At 36.1% G+C, this 25,654-nt stretch overlaps 1 protein-coding gene across 8 annotated transcripts in view; it reads right to left on the reverse strand.

The window, feature by feature from the left end:
- ANKIB1 (ankyrin repeat and IBR domain containing 1) overlaps window positions 1-25,654 on the reverse strand; it is an 89,378-nt gene that overhangs the window by 31,636 nt on the left and 32,088 nt on the right. For all 8 annotated transcript variants that reach the window (XM_057380935.1, XM_057380929.1, XM_057380936.1 and 5 more), the window contains 3 exons: window positions 24,801-25,066; window positions 11,056-11,356; window positions 4,732-4,914 (listed from right to left, as the gene is read on the reverse strand). In XM_057380935.1, coding sequence (XP_057236918.1) covers window positions 4,732-4,914; window positions 11,056-11,356; window positions 24,801-24,988 — 672 coding nt within the window. In that variant the 5' untranslated portion in view covers window positions 24,989-25,066. The remainder of the gene's footprint in view (window positions 1-4,731; window positions 4,915-11,055; window positions 11,357-24,800; window positions 25,067-25,654) is intronic.

The following is a 25,654-nucleotide window of genomic DNA, read 5'->3' on the forward strand; positions in this document are numbered from 1 at the left end:
CTTGCTTCCTATAGTCCAGACATCATAATAAACTCCATAAYGCTTCTAAAACCGTAACTGASTCCCACAAGGAYGTCTCCTGTTWGCTCATCAGTGAAATAAACAGGTGCTTCTCAATATKAGAAACTTTGTGATCAGCRAGAGTAATGCTSCRCAGATCTGCATTGGGTCTTTGTTCTTTTTGAGAAAGCAAGCAAAGCARAAGAGAAATRACCTGTSTGTGTCCTGACCTGTATCTTGATTGCTCAAGTTCAGGCAGTTTCTGCCTGTCCTTCCATTGCTGATCATGCATGACTCAATAAAGGACAATCTGAAAGTTAACGGCTTGCACTGAAATAAATCTGGGCCACTTGGATTAATAGCATGCTGGAATTTGACTGACCTTCTTAAATTATTACAAAAAGATCATTTTAAAAAACATTTCAGAGAGCCAGGGATACAAACAACTGTGTGCCAGAATGATTATAATTATGCTGTAAGTACAGCAAAAAAATAGAAGCAAAATGGTCATGATTGAATTTGAACTCCATTTTGAATTGCAATGGTAAAACAATGAGCTGTGTCAGCACAAAAGTACTCAATTCACGAAGAGCATATACATTGTAACGTTAAACTTGCAACATATAAGCATATTTTAGCACCTGGTATTTTATCTTGAAATGCAGATATGTTCAGAATTATAYCTTACTGATTGGTTCTAGGTCAAACACTGGCAAGTTTCTCCCCTTGAGTAACTACTATTTTATCTCAACTGGAGAACAACCAGCAGGGAGTTTTGGATCTGCAGTTTTTAAGAATCCTGATTTTATCTTTTTAAGTAATGAAGGAAATATTTCCTAAGAATGTGTTTGGAACTTCAGATATTTGTTTCATAAAATAATATATGAGCCCACAGAAGAAGCTGAGAGAAATTTTAGGCTGGMACTATTAAGTAGTTTAATCTGGAAATTCCAGAGTGAAGACTTTATATACAATGGGAACCTTTAAAAATGTTAAGGTGTGCAAGACAGTCTTGTAGAGATTTGTGAGGATGCAGTCTTTAGTTATAAGGATGTACATCAWTTATGTAATATCACAGAGGTTTGTTTTTAACTACTTCAAACACTGATAACTTGTCTCTGCAATGYCATGTGCTGTAAAGGATTTTGATTACAACTTATGATGCCCCTAAGACCTCCTTTAATGGTTATTTGTGGAGGAGCTCTTATTGATATTTGCTGTGGAAAAGACATTATTCAATATTAGCATCATTCAACTATATAAAGATTTTKAAATATGCTATTAGAGTTAATACTTTAATGCATTGTTGAAATTCTTACTACAGCTTCCAACACTTCTGTGTTTTCAAGAGCCCTTCTTTGAAATTATTTTCTTCTCAAGTTTTTACCACTAACATTTAAATATCATAAACTGTGTAATTTTTTTTTCTCCTGAAAGTACTTTTAGTATGTAAGCTGATTATTTTAACAGTTCATTTCAAACTATTATTACTTCTTTCTCTTTTAACATGCTATTAAAATAGATGGGGCAAAGTAACTCTTTGCTACATTGGTGACTATATAATTAAATGRTGTCAAAATACTTCATATAAACATCCTTCTTTATGGGTGGATGGAGTTCTATAGTTAATGAAGTAATATATAAAAAATTATTTATACTCCATTTAACACATTCAAGTAAAATTATCTGCACTATATGTATTTAAGAGTACATTAATCTTATATAACTGCAGTCCCCTTCTCTCTTTTCACTTAATAGATCATTCCCTATCTGCAAAAATAAAATAAATCTTAATAATTTAAGATAACTCTTTGTACTTATGGTATTTGCATTACTTATATATTTATATGACATCAGTTCAGGAACTGAAATAAACCATTCCAATTATTATACAYTCAGTAAATCTGTGATACACACCCTAATAATGTACTTCTACAGTATTCAGTGGCACATATGTAAAATGAATGAAGAAATAATATTTTGCTATTGCACAAGGTATTTCACTGTATCTGACTGAGAGCCAAAGCTGTTATGGATGATCTGCTCCAAGGTAATGCTCATTCCCAGGTGTTTCTTAYGTAAGTTTAAAACATTACATGATTTGATTGAAAGGAAGGACCCCTGTTATCTCCCAGGGATACACCACCAAGACAAATATCTCTCCTGCTACAGTAAACAGCAGTGTAAAGACTGTGCAAAAGAACAACCAAAATCTATAAAAGCAGCTTAACAAACACTGTCATATTATTTAGAGTACCTTCAATTAGATTTAAAAGACGAATTTAGGTTTTAAAGTAATAGCAAGGAATCAACAAAAAAAGCATTCTGTAAACACACCAAGTTTGATAGGGGAGATATTGGGTACTATCATTCCAGATACTACTGTGCATATCATAAACACTGGAGTTAAGCCCATTTGGCTGTTTTCCYTGGGAAGAAATCCTATTCATGATTTTCAAATGTTTTATCTTTTCCTTCAACCTTCATTCAAAAGATGCAGYTCCTTTGAAAATGCATTTCTTAGCGTTCAAAGTTCTTTAATTATTCATGAATGAATATTTTCTGTTTTGGAAGGAATACAGGCTGAACACTATGCTCAACAAGTATTTGTACACTCAGTGCCTCAGTGTTTAATAATATATAAAAATGAAATTGAGAGAGAAAAACASATGACTATCCTTGAGAGAAAATTCTGGTGAAGCATCTGCACTCTGGGGTTTTTGATGGAGGCATCATCAAAGCCAGTGGTAAGTGCAGCTTTCACTGCCCATCCCAGATATCTGTGTACAGACCCAGAGGTTGAGGACATGCAGCCATTTGGATTGCAGCTCAGTGCAAGTCTTTCTAAGGCTGTTTTTCAACTGGTTTTGGCCACTCTGAGGGCTAAGATTGAAAAATTAACTTCTCCTGGCTACATGTTCTTGGCATTTCCCTTGTGCCAGAACTTGTGCTGTTAGAGATACACAAGAAATCAGAAAAAATTATCCCATGGGAAAGTCATAAAAAAGGGGGAACAAACCAGCAGAGAGCACATGAAGACAGAATTGCTCTATGTAAATCCCCAAGGGGTACCAAACTGCTGTACCAAATACCAGACTGACATTTTTTGCCTTGTGAACATTTAGAACACGTGGGAAAGATGCTCTGGTACATGAGATGGACAACTGTACAGTCCCTTGTAACTAACAAGACTTTAAGCTGGTTTTGCTCAGCAGCTACCTTAAACAAGCATGAGACAAATCTTCCCTTGCCCAAAAGCCTCAAGTGGCTCTTGATTTGCCCTACCCATATCTGTAAGTTCCCCATCTTCTTAACTGTGCTGGTGTATATGCCAGCAAACCCTTAGTATAAATTCAACTTAAATAAAAATGTTACATATTACCACTATTTAGAACTTCTGCTTTTAAGCCAAATCATTGCTGTGATCCAGCTGAAAACATAACCTTCCTGATAGTTCCACTTGTACAACCAAAGGAGTAGTAAACAGCAATTGTGGCAAGAAACGGCTGCAGCCGTTTAAAGTGTTTCTRCCAAGAAAGAAAATATAATTTCCAACTATCTTCTCACAGTTTGGATSCCTCTATATGGGAATATTCAGAGCAATCAGAATGAGTTAATTACATTTGCTACTTCAATGTACAAAGTATATTAAACCTCATCTCAGAATGTCTCATCTAGGAATAAACAATCTAATTAAGCCTGTTTATATTTGAATTTATCCAAGAAAAATAGTCAAAAAATTAACTGAACAGAACAAAGACTTTCTTACTCTCAAATAAAATTGACTGTGTGTGGCATTTTTCATGGGAACAATTGATGTGATCTAAGCCTACTCATGTATTTTCTTTTAAACATCATTAGGTCATAAGTGGGCTGGGCTAGTAAAAGGCCAAGCCATGCTATTTCTGAAGGGAGTAACCATGGAGAAATTGATTGTCCCTTAATTTAAACAGAATTAATTTGTAATATTTACTGAATCATRTAATTTATCTATGTATCCTTATTTAGAATTTCAGTTAACTAATACTTGATTAGTATGGGGAGGGAACTTGTACTCAGAATCTTTTTGGTCAAATTATCCTTATCGAATCACAGTTGTCTGTAAGGCATAACAGAATACAAGCACATTTTTTTGTCAGTGAATTGTCTCTCTCTTTCAAAAATTTACTTGGAAATAACACCACCTGTTATTACCTGATTTTCATATAAACTCTGGTATGCAGCAGCTTCAGGCATCATGTTATACAACAAGAATGTAAATGCACTATTTTGAACTCCTGCACTGGCCAGCTGGTTTTTGTAACATTCAACCCAGTCTCAGTCCAGGAAGATTCCACCAGAACAGTTTCTCTACTCTATCYCACAGATTTACACCATTTCACAATTAATTTTGTCCTCATTTTTGAGACAAAAAGGCATCTTAAGAAACAAAAAACTTTTAAAAGAAGTTTGTTTTAGACAAACTGTTTCCTCACTGTCTCCTCCAGCCTCACAGCCTGCAAGACAGTCCACATAATTAAGACATTAATGAAATTTCTCTTTAATTTTCCCAACRCATTTGTTATGTTCTCTGAGCTTAACCTGAAAATTATAAAGAGCTGCACAAAAGTTGTTTACAAATACAATGTACAAAGTACAGTACCTACTGAAATCCTTTACAGACTTTTGTCACAATATAACTGCTACAAATATAWATATGTAAAATACTTCAGATTTAAAGTATCCTCTGACCTCTTTTTTGTCTAAAGCAGCATACTCAGCTTCAATGCTTTCAGCTTCAGGATCACGTGAAAATACCATTCGAGATTCCAGGTTAAGAGCCAGCTCTTTGTGGTGCTGTTTCTCTGCACAGTCACATGGGGTATCTTTATTTTCATTTTCTGCAAACAAATCTCCACCATGTTTTACTAGAAGCTGAAAAGTAAAATGTGAAAGTAAGCAGTTATTAATTAGCAACTCTAATAACACCCTAAAGAAAAGGTGTGTGAGTTAAGAAGAGAACAAAAAAATATGACAAGAAAAACAGAGAATAAAATATAATAATAATAATAATAATAATAATAATAATAATAATAATAATAATAATAATAATAATAATAATAGTCTTTAGAAGAAAACAAAGATTCTCTATTGTTATTAAATAAATTACTGCTTGATTTCATGCATAATTATACCTATATCCACCATAATTCCACAGAATCACAAAATCTCAGAAATACGTTACAAGGCAACGCTGTACAGTATGTTCCTGCTATAATTTAAAAACTAAAATTCTGCTTTACTGATATGGTCAGTGCCCCACGGAAAATGAGGGGCCTGAGGTCCTCAAGCATGTGTTAAGATGGAGCCAGAAACACCTTTAAATATTCTTTCTACATGGGTACAACTCCACCATTTGTACACTTGCGCAGACAGAAAATGGGAGATTCCTTAGGGAGGAGCGATGATAGGATACCAATACACAGGAGCACAAGTAGTACTGGCAGCTCTACTTTGTTTTTGAGGACATGAAAAGAGTGAAATGAAATAACACTAATTCTAGTAATTCTAATCTGGTTTAGTATTGCATCATTTCACCAACCTTGTCTCTTGCCAGTAACCCCAGTGCTGTTCTCCTTCACTTGCTGACTTGGTCTCCTGCTATAAACTCACCTGATATAAGCAAGGACAACATATGCCACTGATTTTAAAGGCCCAAGTGGGCCATTCTGCTGATTTATTATGACATCTTTATATCATTACTACAATAATTCATCTTGTTTCTAAATAAAGTCTATAAACATTATCTTGCCTTCAGATCAAGATGTTTGTAACAACACTATCCAGGGTATTTCAAAACTCAGGTTCTAATTTTTATACTTCCAAAAAACCACCAAATTTCTCCAAAATTATCTGTTCATCACATAAGCCTTTTAGATCATCATCAGACATTCCTTAATATTTTCTTCAGTAGAAGAGAAAATTTCCTTCACCTGTCACTGCAGGATACAGAATGATTTTTAYAAAACTGGGTTCATTCCTGTAGATTCTTAGGAGACCTTTTCCACATTGTCCAAAATATAAACAAATGAAAACCCAAAAGTACTGCAAATCAGTGCAACAAGATTTAGTTGAGAAGGTATTAGTATCATTGAGTATTTGATCTTCATAGCAGAGTACCAGGAAGAAATACAGATAATACTGTGACAATTACCAAGATACATAGCTAACAGTTAACCTTTGCTCTATCTAAACTTCTTAACATTGCCAAAACTTTGTTAACTTGAGTATCATATTCTGTATGTTCATTTTAACTTCTAACAAATTCAACTGAGGTGACTAAGACACGTTCTGAAGGGGAAAAAAAATTAAAGAACGTTCCATAGACTTATGCAACTCAAAATGTAATCTGCAAGATGAGGAATATGCAGAGCAATATGTTTTTAATAATGATGCCACATTKCTCTGAAGCACTGTTAAAACATCTTGCTTGTTTGAGATTCATAACCTGAACAATCACATTAGCAATTTAAACAATATGCCAAATACACTGTGATAATGTGGAATTTATCTGCATAAAGTCAAATCTATTCAGYATGAAAGTTAYWATTTTCTATTCAGTAGTKTGAGGTAAGAACRTTAACTTGGCCTAAACTTAAGCAAKGGGTTCCAYACAGCTGTTCTGCTCAGAAGAGAAATCTAACACATGTGGATGGAGCAGTATCAGGACTGCACATTTGACTCTCATCTCTGAACAAGTCAACAAACAGGGGTTTCCTTTTCTATTTGGGTGTGGTGRGGATACAGAACTGGAATTTTCCTGAAAAGTATTGAAAACTGAAGGAGACAATGAAATAGGAACGCTGCTCTGAATTGAGAGTAATCACTACATAAAATGGACAAAAGGTGTTTCTGGGGTTCTAACTGACCTTCAGTTTACTGGAGCGAGAGAAGACAATTTGAAGATTGGGCAATTCAGTTTTTTATCTCATTTTGTTAAGAATTTTAATCCACAAATACTTCTCGGAACAAAGAGATATTTGTTAAATTCCTTCACCAATCTCTGTTTCRGGCTTGGTGAAGGCATATAGTGCTCCTTTTCACAAACATGCTCCTGTTGAAGGAGCTAGAAGGACTACAGCCCACAGACTGGAGGATTTGGGATATGTCAGATCCAAGGTCATCTATCCCATGGTAGGGCACACAAAGAAGTTTGAACTTGGGGGTGTACACTATGTTTCTAATGCAGAAACCATGACTAGTTAAGACCACATAACGGTGTCCAAACTCTAGCAAATAGCAATCTAAGTCAATCAGACTGTAAATTCTTCTTCAAAGACAAACTGAAAGCAAATTAGAGGCAGAAATGGTCTACTCAATTACAGGACGTATTGTCAAGATAAYATAACCCAGTTTATATAATTAAATGGGGAACTAGCAGTCTAGTAACTGAATTTATCTAATGAATCAYATTACAGACAGTGAGAAAAAGAATGATAATTTGTAAAGAAGCACAAACCATGAACTTTCATGATGAGTTTAAAATGAATTGATTTTACAGACTGCAGTTAAAAGCTGCAGCCCAGCTCCAGAGCCACAATTTAGTCTGCAGCAGCTCCGATTCTTTCCAGCATTAGTCTGCCTGGATCTTACTGCATGAGCCAATTTGCACTCCTGAAACTGAAACTTTCAAACAGTTGTGTCTATTGCTAATGCCACTGTACAGCCCATTTAGGGACATGAAGGCAGAAGCAAAAGACTCCTTGCTCAAATCCCTTGTAAATCTGATATCTAAGTTTGTAAATACCAGATACTGAAATATGTTTGAAACTTGTTCCTGAAGTTTTCTTCTGTTTACCATTTCTCTACCAGAAATAAGCTTTCTTATATCAAATCATTTTATGTGACTGTTTTTCACCAGCTTTGCTCAGAGGTCATTAAATGCTAATTGCTGATATCTCCCATTTTCTCATATGACATGCACATTTGTCCTCTGTTGTATAATAACATAAATAAAAATAWTAATTTATTTCTATTAATTAATATAAAACATGTTTAAAAGCAAATGTGTCATCTTGAGGAAGGTTACATAGAACRCTTGTGAGTGAAATGCCTATAGTCAGAATTCATCAAGCAGTTGGATCAAATAAGTGGCACTAAAAGAGAGGACAAGAGCAACCTATATAGTCCTTTGCAATTAGCAGATCTAGGAGACAGCCTGCTATTTATTTACAAATCAATGACATCACAAGAGGCACTAAATCAATCCATAACCATGATTCATTTTAGATGACAGAAACAGCCAGAGAACACCTGTATGTCATTCRGTTACCATGTATATAGTTAGCTGGGTCTGAGTATAAATCAGCTAGCGAAGACTGCAGAGTGACTTGTCCCACTGGTGGAAATCAGTAAATATGAAAATAATTCCTAAGGACATGTTGAAGACAAACTGCCAGTGTGGAGTTTGAGGAGCTGTAACAACATGGGGTAGACAAGAGAGAAGGTATAGGGGCAAAATTCAGGCTCTGTTATTGGAGGTTAAGTACCAGCATTCAACTGCAGTATCCTCTTAACTCCTCTCAGTACTGAGCAGGGAACCGGAGAGACACACAGGCTTAAATAATAGCATAGAAAATAAGCATAAGGAAGATGAGTTTTCATTCACTGGAAGCTCAGAAAAATACCTGTATACTAACAGAATGAAAGAAGTGTTGCATATTGGAAATAAAAAGACACTATCTGAACTTCTACAGAAAGGAATAATGAAAAAAACAGAAGATAAAGAATATCCAGTTCAAAGGAGTGCACAGCTGAGGCTGGGGAATTGAAATTACAAACTTTATATAAGAATTGCCAGGCAATATCTGGAAACTTGACAAAGTACAAGCAAACATAATGTAAGAATCATGTGATTCTTACATTCTTCACATTCCCTGTGAACAGGGAAGTTCACAGTATTGAAAAAGTGATGCTATTCACCTCCAAACAAACTGATGAATAAATAAACTCTGTCATTAAATACCAGTGTAATACAATTCTTATTAAAAGAATAAACAAACAAAAATAAAAAAATTAAACAAAAATTAAGAAAAAAAAAAAAAACAAACAAAAAAAACAAACAAAAAAAAAAAAAGAAAAAGCTTTGGTGACAACCTGACTAAAACCGTAACAATAAAGGTAACATGGCTACCAAGAATAGAAATGCTGCAATGAAGAAACCATAAAAAGAAAGGGAACTTTCTCACTGCATCTCCCAAACATGTTTAGAAAATATGTAGGCTAATATATGACTCCTAAATTAAAATTTCAGACTATATGTGACTGCAGAATAGACAAAACAGTCAGCAAAAACAAGAGGGGAAGCAACTCCTGGCTGACCAGAGTAGTCTGCAAGACCTAATTAAAACTATTACCATCAAAGAACCACTCATTAACAATTCCCAAAGATTCATTAAACATGCAGAAGCATTAAAAAGACAAGAAATTCACTGCCTACTTTTAAAAAGTGGTGCTAAATAAGCATGGAAAAAATTCCAGAAACATCAGAAGAGTCTGTGAGGAGACAAAAACTGGACAGAATCATATRGAAAATATGAAGCTGAAGTTGTCTCCGGATGAAGAATATGTAAAATCTGGGAAAGGTAAATGCAAAATCACAATAAAGAAGACTCTGACAGGCTTTTGAGCAGTATACCATGTGGATAACTACTCAGAATAAATTATTTTAAAACATCACACAGTAAATCTTTCAATGTTTCTGTAAAATTGGTTGCTGGATAAAGTGTAAAAGCAATCTCATATAAYGTAGAGCAGAAAAGTGGTATGAATTGTTGCCCAGATTCTCTGTGGATGTACCACACATACTTCATAAAGGACACAAAAGAAAATCTTTCAAATTGAAGCCTCAGCACAAGAGGTTCTAGAAAAATCAATAAACCAAATACTAATATAAATACCTGGCATCAGATAGTATTTGTATTCATGAGTCCTGATGAAACTCAAATATGAAATTTCTCAACTATTTATTATAATATACAGCTTACTGATWAAATCTGTCATGGTACAAAATAAGAAGATAGTAAAAGCAACACCAATAGTAAAAACAGCTCCAGAGAACATCAGGAAAGTACAGGGAGATAKCAGTTTTTACTGCAGAGAGAGATCAGTGAAGTCCCAGAGGTTCTGTGACCTGACTGTTTATGACATGAATTAGTTATGTAGAAGAGCAGGGGGATAAAGAGGTGATAAACTTTGCTGATGATACTAAGTTACTGAGCATAGTCTGAATAAACATGAAATTACATACAGAAGAAAAAAAATGTAAATTTCACACAAATGCTGAACTCTGAATTAATTGTTGCCATTRAAAATACAAATATTGATGTTAAAATAGACAGTCTTATGAAGTCTGCCTATCAGCTATCAGACAGTCTTATCAGCTATTTTTGAAAATGTTAGATGTCTGTTCTTGTTGTTTTTATATTAAATTACCAGCACAATTAAAYACTAGTTCTCATTACTTGATATAGTTTAAAAATAAATCTCATGTAAGACATTCAAAAGTCATTCCCAATTACTCATTAGTATCCACTACTTCCACAAACATTTAAAAAGCTAGACACTGTAAATTAAAGACATCAAATCTGTTCTTGAAACATGGACAACATTTCCAGTCTCAGCTGCAGAGCAAAATAAAGAGTTCTGATTTTCTGTCAGGTAGCTATTTCACTTCTCTTTACACATATCGGATACCTATGCCTTTAAAGCTTTTTCTCCACTATTACAGTGATGAAATTAATTCCAATTTTTATAAGCCTACATGAGTCTTCTTCATGTTGAGGAGTTATTGTCACGAAGTTAATGTATATGTAATCCATTCATTTCATTTTTCTCTACWATGTATGTTTTGGGCTGTTTATCTTTGCAATTTTTCCAATTAATGAAAAATGGAATTAAAATGTTAATTCAATATACCATATCACATTCCCCCCTCTGCCAAAAAAGTTTTGTGAAACACCATGCATGTCATTTACTCATAACAATATAAACTTATAATTATATAAGAGCTTTTACCTCGACACAGGTTTTCATCCCTGAGGCAGCAGCATAGTGCAAAGGTGTATTTTTTTTGTTATCAACAGCATCAATGGCTGCTCGTTCATATTGTCCTTCATCCAGCTTTGCTCCCTTCCACTTCAGGATCATTTGCAGACAGTCAGCTCTTCTGCAGTCGTCTTCTGAGGGTCGTGTCAGGCGAGGATGAAGAGCTCCCTCTGAGATCATGATCTGGGGTCCCATACACAGTAAGTGCATAGATGTCTCATTGTGCACATTCCGTTTATTTGGGTTACCATCTCTAACAAAAAGGAAAGTTCTGCAATGGGGGGAAAAAAAGGAAGAAAAATAATTACCACACAATTCCATTTATTTCCTTGAAGTAGGAAAGGCGTRTTATGACAGCTCTCTTCTTCTCGCAAAGGTTTTGATTAGCCATGTTAGTGATAAATGTTCTTTAACAGAGAATTACCACTGGACAGCTCTCCTCCATTTCTCTTAGGAGTCAAGAGCCAGACCTCGATGATGATTGATATATCATTAAATACCATATACAATTACTCTGTCAGTGTATGAGAAAGTTTATTCTACAGTTCTGTGTTGCATTGCAATAAATGTTAAGTCACAAGACTGATGAAATAGGTACTTTGTTTCTTCTGCTCAGTCCTGAATAGTAGTGCATTTGTAATTTGCTAATAGATAATGACAGAGCAATTTCTGAAAAATTCATTCTCCTTTGCTGGATCTTYAGTCAGATGTCAATGCAGCACTTAYTGCTTCTTAAAAGATTTTAAATACTTTCCCTGCCAGCACTGCATGCATTAAAGAATGACTATTTACTTTTTCACTCTAGAACATATGGCATTGCAACATAATGCAAACTCTCCCTTATAAATGTGACAGAAGTTGGCAAGAATTTAAGTTTTCTCTTGAATGCTTTAGAGGCAGTTCAAAGTGGACAATAAACTATTACCAGCAAAAAAGGATCAGCTTAGGAATGAAAGGAAAACAACAAGCTAATTCTTAGAATCACAGCTCTGAATTCTAACAGCACCTGAGACAACGCAGCTCCCTGCTGCTTCTTGCCAGCAAGGATTTATAGAAGTTACAACCCAGATCTGTAATGGAAGAACTGAGACAAATCATACAAGCCCTGTGAATCTGAACTTGCTTTAGCCTTTTGAGGTATACTAAAATAATAACTTTTKCTTAAGGGAGAGTAAATGGTAGGCAATGGCAGAGAGGAATGATCAGCTTTTTGAAGAACTGGGGTCAGGGAGACAGCAATGGTGAAAGAACTCCATATGAAGGGAGGAAGAACAGGTATTGTTCCCTCAGGTTCCCAGAAAGGTAATAGCAGGCTCAATCTGAAGCATTGCACATATGTTCAAGAAGTCACTGCAAAAATGCCTGGACTGCTCTCATAAACCCTCTCACGCATAAAGCCCGCACAAGTCACTTTATGTCTCTTCTCCAGGCTGTTCCCCGACTCCAAACAGTTTGCAAATACAAAAAACCCAGTTATTCTGGAATCTCCATTATGTTAAAGCAGGAGAACAGGTTCCACCCTCCCTAACCACACCCCTAAGACTAATGAAAAACAATTTCAATCACTTTCAAGCAGCACAGTCACCTGACGGCAGGTGCTGCCTACATACAAAATCAGACAATATTGCTCTTGGTGAACAGTGGTGAAAAGAACTTGACAAACTTATCCAAATTGACAAAAAAAAAAGTTATTTACTTCAGTTAGTGCCGTATGCTGTAGTTACAAATGCCATCTCCTCTCTTGTCCCTGAGTACATCCCACCTTTCTCTCTCTCAGTGCACCCATGCTTTGTGCAGAACAAAGAATAATCCTGAAACTATTTCATTAATAAGTAAGAGGCTGTACAGGATGAATGGGAATTTCCCTTTTGGATATAATTGAAAATAGTCCGGACAACTATTTCAGAAGAGAAAACAAAGCACAGGTGATCTGATCCTGCAATAAAAGAATGTCTGAGTAGCTGTTTGGTAAGTCAGATTTCTGGTCTGTCTTCCTCCTGAAAATTTCTGTGCAGTTTGAATTWAAAATAAAGCCTTTTATTAATATACTGTTCTTTTACGTATGTGGCAATGAAGTATTCAGAGGAAAAGATAAAAACAAAACAGTCTCCTCTATGTTGCCCTATTTTGGCAGCAAAAATGTTCCTGAGAGAAATCTCTCTTTCGTTCCATGATAGCTGACATGATAGATGCATTTGTTAGGAAATATAAATATGCCAAATTTGAGATTAAAGATCTTGTCAAAGAAAGTGACAGCACATTTTGTTTGCTTGAGGTTTTTTTTGTTTGTTTTCGAAGGGAAAAGATTTAGCTAGAGGCAAAATGCTTCAGAGCCAATTACACGCAATGGYAAGACTAACCAGTATCAAACACAATCCTATCCATATATCACTATCCAAAAGCGAATTTACTTGTTTGAATTAGCTTTACATAGTATGAAACTAAGAGACAGTAAGGGAAGGAAGATGGGAAAGTCAGAGGGAGGGGAAGGAAGATGGGAAAGTCAGAGGCAGAGGAGGGAAATGGGAAGGAAAGGGAGGAAAGGGAAGGAAAAGGAGGGAAAAGGGGAAAATGATAACTCCATGGGGCCAACAAGATAGATTCTGTAGAGGCACTTGGATATGATCAGCTCTTCAGTGTAAGGAGAAGTCAAGCCAATCCTGAACTGATGTTAAGAAGTCAAGCCCAGCTGAACTGATGACTTAAAGTTCAGAGATGACTAGCATCCAACAAAGGGCAAATTAATATATTTTACAGCCACAAGTTCCTTATTCAACAGGGCTCCATTTTTAACAGTGGTATTTGGTGCATAAGAATTTCACATAGCAGTGCTGTAGAGCCCTGCAATTTAGCTCACAACTTCAGATACATAAGAAGCTAAATTTTGCCTGGAAATGTACTGATAGAGTGAAAATATGCACTGCCTATGGGAAATATCACTTAACCACAAGGCAGACAGACTTTACTCTAGTTGCAGTTTCCAGATTTTGCTTCAATCTGTAGCACTTTGCAGAATCCAAACTCGAGGTGACAAAAGCAGCAAAAAAGTGTTGAAAAAGTGACAAAAAGGAAAGGGCTGTTACATTCACACCTACTACTATCTGTATTTGCAGAAAAGCAGGAAGAAACTTGAGATCACAAGGCTGGGAACTTGAATAATAAACAACTGGGACATGTCCTCACTTTGGGAAACTAACACCACAACTATTTCTTCAGGTTTTATTAAAATCTTAGATGTCTGGGGCAAGAAAAGCACCATATTTATGGTTTCTTTCTCTCTCTAAAAAATGTTATATATAGTAACACTTGTTGGAACTAGATCTTTAAGGTCTCCTCAAACCAAACCATTCTGTGATTCTATGCTATATACGGATGCAAAAAACATACAAAAATGTTTAGAAAAATCAAACCAAAATGAAAAACTAGTGTAAAATGAAATAATAAAAGTAGTTCTGACAGCTGAAGGCTAAAGCATGTTTGAATATTCTCAAAGACAGGGAAATGTAACAATTTTTGAATGGAAAGCACTTGTATATACCACATAAACTACACAGAAAATGGCACTGTTGCTTTAAAGCAAGACAAATAAGGCACTAGAAAAAGATGAGCTGTAGCAATCAGGTAAACTGCACAGGATTCCCTTTCACAACATCATCTACYCCTTGGGTTAGACAGCCCTTGTAACTACAGCTCGCAAAAGAAAGTGACATTGCAAACTCCAATGTGGGCACAAACCTAAAGATCATAGCTTTAAGAGACATACGAGTATTAATAGATGTATTTTAAGAACATTAGGAGAAGTATGGGTAAGCCATGAGTTACAACAACAAAGAAAAGAGCCAAGACATGTTAATTTAAAACCCAGTAATTTAAAACTCCTTTGCAATTAATTAATTCATACAATTATTGAATCATTCAGCTTTCAACACAGTAGGCCAATACTGATGAATTAAATCTTGAATAACTATGATTATTTCACTAACCAAAAGTACTTTTCTCCCAAATATAACAAAACAACCACAGTGTACTAGTAAGCACTTGAAGAAATGTTTTTAGTCATTACTCTTTTAAATAATTTTGTGGAAAGTATTATTTTTTATCTGATGTTGAAAGCTACATCTAGTAAACATAATTATTGATATTTTTATTCATTATACAGTGCTAGAAAATTATTTAYTACTACTTAAAAGTTTCTYCTCTGTTTCATTAAGATTCTTAGGWGTTTTCCTTATAGCCCAGGAAWCTCCTTCATGCAGTAAAAACCTGGACAGGAGAGAATGACTATTCCTATTCTAAAACACAGAATCAGCTGACAAGTCATTATCCATTTATGAAAGAAAAACCACAAGACTTTTTGTAAGCCCTAATTCAATTGACTCATTGACTAATAACTGTTACTAACTCTACCAGAATTCCCATAAACATAAGAAATACACTGCTGTGGTAAGGAGTAAAGTTTACCAGTGATAATTTGGTTTAAGAGCAAAGGAGGCATCCGAGAGGCTGTCAGTGCTACTGTCTCCACTGCTGAGGGAAGACTGTAAAAGTTAATTCTTTCTTCTGAAGTTTGAAMTCTTCAGAGACATTTCAAGGTCCCTTATGTCGAGTACTCCACTCTGGCCTCCAATCCCGTATTTTTCCTATATAGAAATGCCTTAATTTGTTCCCATTCATATGACTCCTAACAAGTATGGTATGTGTGGTAAAATGGGTTAAATAATTTCTTGAGTACKCAAACAATTTCTGCAGATTTTCAGAGAAAATCACCAATTTGAGAAGCAAATCCAGACTATGGCACATATAAATCAAATCTTTTACTTAGAGCAATCTAAGGTTCAAGTGGAAATCTTTGACTCTTTCARCATATKTTCTGCTGGGCCTRTTTCAATTATGGACTTGATGTAATRCCCCATACAAAARTATTACCTACAATGCAAGTGCTGTCTTCACTCWCTCCTMAACTGGCCCTAAAAAGCCTTAGGATATTTTCTTCACTGTGTTGCTACCATTTCACCTATGGTTTCTCCAAATAGTTGTGTTCCAAAAGASTGTTAAAGTGATTAAAAGTAGGTCAGCAGCTGGGTTTGAATTCCAGTTCTGGACTGATTCATGTTAACCTATTAGCCCAGCAGCTGAAAGGTACCTAAGAAAGGTCTTATACAAATATGCATCCATAAAGAACTTTCTRTTCTTTTTACTAAAAGGAGGCAAATAGGTTGAAAAGCTTCTCTGGTTTAGTGATTTTGTGTCAGCAAATATGATTAAGTATGACATTCTRTAACACAGACAGTAATCTTTGGCTTGGCACAACACATAAAAAAAAAAAAGGGAGAATGTTCCAGGAGCAGCAAGGGGATATGACTGAATTCTGGAGCATAGATCCAAAGACAGTGCATTCTCGAAATGAGGAAAACAAAACTTGGTTAATCCTTACATTTATTCTACCATGAGAAAAAAAAAATGTTTTATTTATGGTTCCTACACCTGTTAGGACGAACAGTGGCACCAAAATAAAAATTAAACAATTCCTTGATGCAAAAATATATCAATTACACCTGCAAGTTACCTGTAACCAGAACACTACTGTTTTTAATTAAGGGTTATAAAGTTTGGCCTTCCCTTGGACAGTCAGGAATACTGTTTCCAAGATCCCGTGCCACTTCTTGCTTTTATTTTAATATTGAGTGAGATTTCAAAAGAAATRGAGCTGAGTGCCAAATTAGACGTGTCTTCTACTGAAGCTGGCTGCCCATCAGCAGTTTTTGTGACAGTCCTCTGTAAAGCAAAATCTGTGTGATTTGCATCTCTGTCTCTGGCCCTTTCTTACATACAATTGGCCAGAACCAATTCTTAAACAYAAGTGTCACCCCTCCAGCTTTGTCCCCAAATCCTTCCTTTTAATACAGGGTTGTTTTTTTTTTTCTGAGAAGATCATCCATGCTGAATTTCTTCTCATCTACCTGTTGACTATTGTTTTTAGATTGGTCTCAAACAATTGTCAGATGAAATAATAAACATGAAATTACCAACGAGTGTGTTCATTGTCACCTTTTAAACATACAGATTTGTATTTCTGCATGGGACAACTGTCTATGTATCAGTTTGTAAATCACCTGGCAGTGTATGAGATCTAGTGTTGATATTATTTATATAGCAATAATGATGAAATTACACCGTGAATACCAACAAACCTTGCATCATTTCCATTTCTCAAAAATTATGAATGTATTAGAGAAATTGTGTCATCTTTCTCTCTCTCTCCCTCCATAAAAATGTTTTCAATTTGTATGTTGCTTTATCTTTAATGACACTAATTTTTATTTTCCTTAAATGTCCCAATGATGTAACTTTATTACATTAAATTGAAAAAAAATTTCGAATTTAAAAAATYAAATCATCCACAGTCTGTACCTTGGCCAAATGGAAAACTGTGTCTATATACAACTGTGTCACTGAATATTTTGCTTGGATTTTGCATTTAGATATAAAAATTAATGAGTTGTTTCTCATTAAGAAAAATGTACTTCTGTTTATCAGAAACTGCAAGTCTCTCAGTCATTATTCCAGTAACTACTGCACCAACAGATCTCTCTGGTAAGGAAGCCACRTGAGCCCCTAACCCCAGGGTGAAGTTAAGCATTTGACACAATGATTCAGTATTTACCAATCAACTCGACAGAGTCACAAACCCTACCTGGCAACAAAATTAGCTGAAATAAAGATGTGGTCATTCTGGTTGGCAAGGACCAAAGCTGTACTCTTCTATAACCTAAGTAAAATTTTACTTTGCCTGTGGTAAAACGTTCATGATGGCTCTACTAAGGAGAACAGACAACACAGAATAAGAAACCTTTAACAGTTTACTGCAATAATTTATCTCATCTCACCAATTACTAGCAAAGCAGTCTCATTCTGCAGTGCCTAATTTCCACCAAAGAAAGTAAAATATCAACAATTTCCTAAGGGTGCAAAAAAATGTAGTAGCAAGAAGAAGCAGTAACAACASACTCAAGAGTGGCAGCTGTAACTGGAGAGCAAAGTGTTTACTGTGAGCAACAAACTCATATGCATCTTGAACCTACTAAGGTTAAAATAATCAGAAGTCAGAGAGGAAAAAAGTCACCTTTAAGAGCTGAAAACACAGGCACTGACTGTTTTTTGAGCTTTCTTGTAGGTCAGACTACAATTAGGATCGAGTCTACCCCGTTTTGTATTTTGTGAGGAAGTCATGAGGAACACTGGGGAAGATACCTTGGGAGGTCACACATACCTAGTCAGTGAGAACTGCTTTTAACTGAGATTTTGAACTTCAAGGGAAGAAAAMCAAGGAAGTCAGTCAGATAAGGGTCTGAGTTTTTCAGCCTGCCTTACTGTACTTTAGAAGACAGTGCCCAACTGGGTGGTAGCCTTTGAGCAATGTGCAAATGCTACTGCTGCTACTTTACATGTGTAGCTGCTCCTCTAAATGTCCACTTCGTTTTCTGTCTTTGGCAGTTTTTTTTCCAGGATTCAGTCACTGTAAGAATTCAATCAGTTTTAAAGGCTTCCTATTTTTACTGTTTCTTCATCATCTTGACTGCTTTTTAGATTATGATGAAAATGACCTTAAAATGACTATTTTCTACCATCCAGTCAGATGCTCTGCTACTGAAATCAAGGGCACCTCAATTCACTTGGTCAGCTTGCTTCTTTATAAATATGCCTACAAAGCCMAGGCAGATCATATTCTTCATATATTAATCTCCTACATCTAATCAATAATCTAATCAATCAATCCCTTCTGTATTTCATATTCCAAAGCATTTTAAAGGCAACCAACACTAACAACCATACAAAATAACTAATCTAAACAGAGCCTTACAGAACCAATTCAGCAGCTGAGTGCAATAACAACAAAACAACTGAATAAACACCAATGGTCCCACTCGGACAGATCCAAACACCTCAAAGATCATTCGCCACACAGCATGAGAGGGAAACATTTAACACTATACCACAAGCAGCATCTCCCACAAKGAGCATTCATGTCTCATCTTGTAAAACCGTCAAAGTGTTCAATTTACAACTTTGCAGGTGCTTAGTATTCAATTTTACATGTTTAGTATAATGTAGGATAAGRTTCACCTTCTCATCTCTGGTGACCTACAGTGCAGACAACTACMGCTGATCCAGYTGTCCTAAGTTCCCTTTAAAATCAATRGGAAGAAACAGGCACTTCTGGCACACGTTTAATTTAAATATTTTTAWTTTAATTTAAAATATTTTATGGTCAGCTTCACAACACATGAATTGTGCTGTTGCCTTCACTAATTATTCTGACTAGATTTACTATCTAAAAAAGACTCTTCCAGGAGTCTTCTGAGCCAYCTAMTTGAAAGCATCCWTACACTCAATGCAAATTTCCTTACACTGGGATCCTGTAGTTTTGGCTAATAACCCCAAAYTTTTCCCATTTGCTCTTATTAGACRAAGAGCTGCCATTAAACTTCTGATTTTTCTTCTGCTCACATTTATTTCAAAAGTACTGTTAGGAAGGCAATTTAAAAAGGGACACCAGATTTACTGTCAAAGCATTGAATAGATGTTCAGAAATCTGATAAAGGAAAAAAATTATTTGTAGCAGCTTACTGAAGATTTTGGCATGAATGATTTAGATCTATTTGGATCTCAAAGTTTAAATATTTACAGAACTTCTGTCTGTCAAAACAGTAAAGCTGCCTGTTTTTGATTTTCATCTCTAGAAAAAACAGTATCTAAAATTCAGAGCAGCTTCAGCCTTATCAGAAAACAAGCAACTACGGCACCTCTCTAAAGGCAGAAGATCTGCAAAGAAGTTAACAGGGTTTTCTTCAATGCTTTTCCTTGGCATATATTTTTGCAGTGTAAAAATCCTCTAATATCCTCTCAATTTCAGAGAAATCTTGTTCTGTGAAAGTCTACACACACATCCTTCAAAATAATCAAAAATTAATTTTCAACATGACTGCAAATGGAGTAAAAGCCAATAAAGCCTGGCACAGAAAGAGACACTCCTGAATGTGCTGTGATGAATGCAACATTCCCTCTGACAATAACAAGTTTTCTGGCAAATTCACCCTCCATAGCATACCAGTAGTATCAATACACTTTTCTGGATTGCATTACAATTGCTTAGACCAGCCATTATTGAAACCYCTTAGACAGCCAGAAAAGGACTGTAGCTGAAGTTCCAAGAGATGCAGGTTTATTTCAGCCTAGTGRAAACCACCACTATTTTGATGTTCTGTCATTCTTCAAAAATGAAAAATACTTCCCATACTAGCAATGAAACAAGAGGTACTTCCGATAAACAAACCCCAGGCACCATTACCAGTGTTTCTCTCTGACTTGCTCGGCTATGCCTTCATTGCGAGAGTTTTTACTATTTTTATTATTTAAAAATAGTAAAAATTTTACTATTATTACTGAATGGCAGACATCAAGAATGTTAAAAGAAGTGGGTTTGGGTTTGATTTTCCTTTCTTTAGTTTCAGCAATCACCTCAACTTCCAGACTCTCTGTAACAAGAAACTCTTGCTKTTCTTGTTCTAGAAAAAAATCAGCTTCGGAAACCTTTCCTGTCTCCCCACAGCTCCATGTTTCTGTCACCTCCTCCTCCCCCCTTCAGGACAGGACCAGCAGTAACTGCTACAACTATTCACTTTTGGCTTGAATACTCACAAAATGCTCAGATGTAGCAGTATGAAACACACAATGAGGAAAATCTGTCACTGATCCAAAAAGCTTCCCAGCAAAGCTGCAAAACTGAAAGTCACACCACATATATTGCAAAATGACAGTTTATCTAAGGGTTTTTTTCCCTTTCAGCATCAAGTAAGTCCTCGTGATTTCCAGTCACTCCATCTCAACCAGCCTCTGGAAAGTCTGTTCTCTTGTCATAGCTCAGGAGTGGTTCACCAACAGCCAGACCCTGTTAAGTAACTTCCCACACTGATAGCAATTCTTTCAAACTAAGCAGTCAAGTCGAAAATGTACTTTAAGGCAAAGGAAAAAAAAAAAAAGGCTGAGGGCATCGGATGTATTTAATCATCTAAAGATTGCATTTTCCAAAGAAAACGTGTTTCCAAGTGTGCTTTGTCAGTAATATTTTTATATACATTTAGGGAATGAAATTTAAATGATCTCCTTGAATTTGAACCTTCTGTCAAGACCTTCATTCATAGGGAAACTCATAAAAGTTTGTAGTGGAATGAGACCAACGTACATGTTGTGTAAAGCTCTCAAAACCCGTATGTGGGTGCTTCATGAATTGCTCCAGTGTGGGTTCTTTCCACAGGGAACTGTCCTTCAGAAACACACGGCTGCAGTGTGGGTCTCCCACAGAAATCCTGTTTCTGTGTGGGCTCCTCTCCACAGCTCCAGCCAGAGTCTGATCCAGCATGGATCTCCATGGGCTGCAGGCTCCTTCAGGACACATCCCCCTGTGTTGGTGTGGGGTGCTCGGGGGCTGTGGGTTCATCTCCAGCAGCTGTGGGCCACATCCTGCCTCACCACAGTCTGCACCATGGGCTGCAGAGGGATCTCTGCTCCAACACCTGCAGCACCTCCTCCTTCTCCGGCCTGGTAACTGTGGGGCTGTTTCTCTCACACATATTTTCACTCCTCTCTCACAGATGCTGTGCAGCATTTTTCATCCTTTCTTCATAGGTGCGACCAGCATCACAACAGTGTCAGCTTTGGCCAGTGGTGAGGCTGGTTTGGAGCTGGCACAAGCCAGTTGTGTCTGGTGTGGGGCAGTTCCTGATCTCTTCTCACAGATGCCACCCCCAAGCTGCCTGTTACCAAAACCTTGCCCCATGAACCCAGGACAATGCCCTTCTGCCAGCTCCTCCTGACAGGCATCACAGCTGGGGCTTGAGGGCTGTCCTGCAACAGCCTTGGAGCAGGGGCCCCTCTCTCTACTGGCCTGAGATCAAGTCTTGGAAAATTCTTGTTTGTGCTAATTAGCTGTGGTCAGCAATTTTTGGGTTTTAAACATTAAATGCTCTGTTAAAACAAACTGGTATGTCAGGTAAACATTATTTAGGGCTACAGACCAAGTTATACATTAATGGAATGTTGAGTATGTTCTGTTTTGTATTTCAACATTCCTAGTATACTAAAGTTTTCTATGATACTCATTAAAATGATCAAGAAACAATCCCAGCATTTTAACACATTCTTGCTGAATTTTGTAAAAAGAAATTAACAGCAAATTTTCTTTTTTTAACATCTCTATACAGTTTCTGGGCTTTAAATGCAGGATGAAAGGCACAGCAGCCAGATGACAGACATTTGCTGCACAATAACTGTGCAGCTCGAAATCATCGAGAAATTTTTGTTGGCTTAAGTTTCTCCCAGCAGATTTCATGCTGGATTATACCAAGTTTGTCCATGTTGGGAGTTTTGCTTTGTGACCCTTTCACCTCTTCTCCAGTTTCTTGTTTCTTCCCTTCTGAGATCACTTATACCCGGATGTCCCCAACTCCTCTTCACTGCAAACTTTGGACAGTCACACCAGCCACATGTGTGGGAAGAGGGAATTTGTCCCTTTGCCTCAGCATTGCCAGATAGGATATTTCTAAACATCCCAGAATATCTCTCTCAATGTATTCTGTAATGCAAAGGGCTTACCAACAACTGCATCACACTACTCTATTTTGAGAAAATCTCACACAGTAAACTGCAAACACGTCAGTTCATATCCACTTACAATAATACAAAGCTCAGCCTATAAAGAAAAATTGAATTATATGGTATGCATGCAAGTAAATGTCAGAGCTTGTAGTTACTGCTGTTACAGATTCTCCAATATTTTACCTGTTTTCTGAAGAGATAAATATAAAATATTATACTACTATGGACATCTCATAATTGTAAATTTTTCTCAAAATACCAGGGGATTAAAATTTATTTATTTTACTTTATCAGTAAATCAAAGCATTCCTTTTAATAATCAACTTATTCAATCCCTGCCATATCCAGGACTTTCGGTGTCAAAAAGAAGAGGCTTAACTCCAAAGCACTTGTGCCCTTTCTGCTATCAACTTAGCAAACAGACACACTGTAAGGCTTATATTTATTCACTTTTACTACTTTATTTAGATAAAAAGGCTACATTTTTGTGCAGCACATCTTAAGAGAGAAACCCTGAGAAAGACATCAGAAAAGTTAATAGTAAAAAAACTTTAGTAAATTACTCCTCACAACTGCTACAATTCTAACAATCTGGGTTTTCAGAACCAGACATCAGCAGATAAAGGCACTTTCCCTATGTTAAGGGGCAAAAAATGTATTACAAACCCTAGATTCAAACGTGAAAAAAAATCATTCTTTTGATTGTTTGTTTGCAATGTGTGAAAAGAAAAAGAGTTGTCCTGTGAGACTTAAAGGTCCCATGTAGCTACTTGCCAAAACACATTTCTAAATTACTTTAAAAAAAATACAAAGCAGTTATTTGAGATCCCATCATAATGGGATTGCAATGTGCATTAACTAATGTACGACTCAGAAGTCAATAATTATGACTATTTCTTTTCATCTGTGCAAACAATTTAATGTGTCCTTGTTTCAATGAGGCTATAATTTCTTGAGAGCTATTTTCTTGAGAGAAATAGCCTGCAAATCTCAGAAGGAAAAAAAAAAATCATATGGAAATTGTACGTAAAAACTGGACATTATTTTAAATTCATCAAATTAAAAATAGAAATACAAAATACATGGGGAAGAAGAGAAAAATATTTAGCAAAATTGAGGAAAATGAGAAGTTATAATGTAAAAAACCAATTAGATGAATCTAAAACACTGAGGAAATATTTATGGTAGGAAGCCAGATAGCTAGTAAAGTTACAGCAGATGAGGTACAAAACAAACTTACGAATACTACAGGCCCATTTAGACATAAACACAGAGATTAAAAGAATATTACCAATGACACAGTTCAGTATTTATTTATGTTCTGTTTCCTAATATGAGGAAGAGGATATTTACAAAATTCTAACTGAAGAAGAGGTTTTGCTATGTCTGCCTGGTACTACCTTTACAAATTATCAGATGAGAACAGTTTGTGCCTGCAACGTCTGCACATGGGTAAGATGGTAATCTTCAATTGATCTTAGAGCACTGACAAAAACACAGAAGAATGGAAATAGCTAACATTAGGGATTGCTGTCCATGTTCACTACAGCAATAATAAACTTACTTATTATCAGGATATTAATGTTCACTGTTATCATCCTACATAAAAAATAAAAGCTGCCTGAATAACACAAGAATAAATATATATTGTACCATCTAGAAGTAGTTACAAGCAGTATAATAACCACAGAGCTTTGCAAACAGATTATTTTAAAACAGGAAAACACATCAAGAATGGTGGAAGTCACTATTTTCAAAAAACGATAGTAGGGAAATCTTCAGGAAGCAAGCTAAACTGTCCAAAACGAATGTTATAAGAAAGAAACAGATACTGAAATGAAATGAAAGCCTGTTATATCAGTCACTGATTATAGACTAATTTGCATGTTTTCTATTACTATCTGAACTTGTTACAAGTTCTGTGTGTGGAACACACCCACATATGCACATATATGCGTTCCCCTATGTGGACACACATCAGGTGTTTATAACCTGGCTGACACTCTTGCATTTGCTGGGTCAGTTATTCACACCCAAGACAAACTTGAACTGCTACTTACCCCAGGATACGATTCATTCCATGCCTAGCAGCATAATGGAGTGGAGTATTGTGCTGGTACGTTTCTCCATAAGAAGTATTTGGGTCAAGAGTTTCTTTTAGTTGAGGGTTGCTCTCATAGATTTGGCAGGCCAAGTTTTCATCTCCATTTATAAGAGCTTTGCGGAATTTGGTGGTTGTATTTCCCATGTTGCTATCCTAGCTATCAATGGCACTTCTTCCTTTCCCCTTCATCCACTTGTACAGTTCTGTAACATGCTTCGCAGCCTAAAAAACACAAACAATACTCTGTAAAACACCTTTTCCTAGATGAATTAATGCAGAGCTAGAGCACTGTAAATAGGCAGTTGTATACAGGTGAAGAAGAACACATAGGGCCTGTAAACTCTCCTCATGAATTGCTGAAGTAGTTCAAGGTAGATACACGAATTCCCAATTCTTCACAGATTATTTCACTGACAAACCGTGCCATCTCCCTCCCTCTGCAAATATCTTCACTACCTATACTCTTTACACATATAGAAGAGAAATGGCTAATATCGACCTGTATTAGAAGATTGGCATGGACACTGAATTTCTGTGAATGAGAAATGAATGAAAAATTAGACATTGCTTCAAAACCAGAGTAGAACTAAAGCAAAATTCTTAAACAAGGAAGTAAAATCCTTTGAAAACATAAAGCAGACATCAGTTTAACTTTTAATTAAAGAAAATCACATTAAAATATGCTTGAAGCACTTGTGCTTGTAGATGGGTGGACACAGCACCCTTCTGTGCCAGCAAGACGAATGCCCATGAACACAGGAATTACTATGGCTCCATCTTAACCATTCTGCTAAGCAGACTCTTTTAAAT

The sequence above is a fragment of the Malurus melanocephalus genome, unplaced genomic scaffold, assembly GCF_030028575.1.
Source record: "Malurus melanocephalus ecotype Western Australia unplaced genomic scaffold, MMel_1.1 scaffold_483, whole genome shotgun sequence".
NCBI lineage: Eukaryota > Metazoa > Chordata > Aves > Passeriformes > Maluridae > Malurus > Malurus melanocephalus.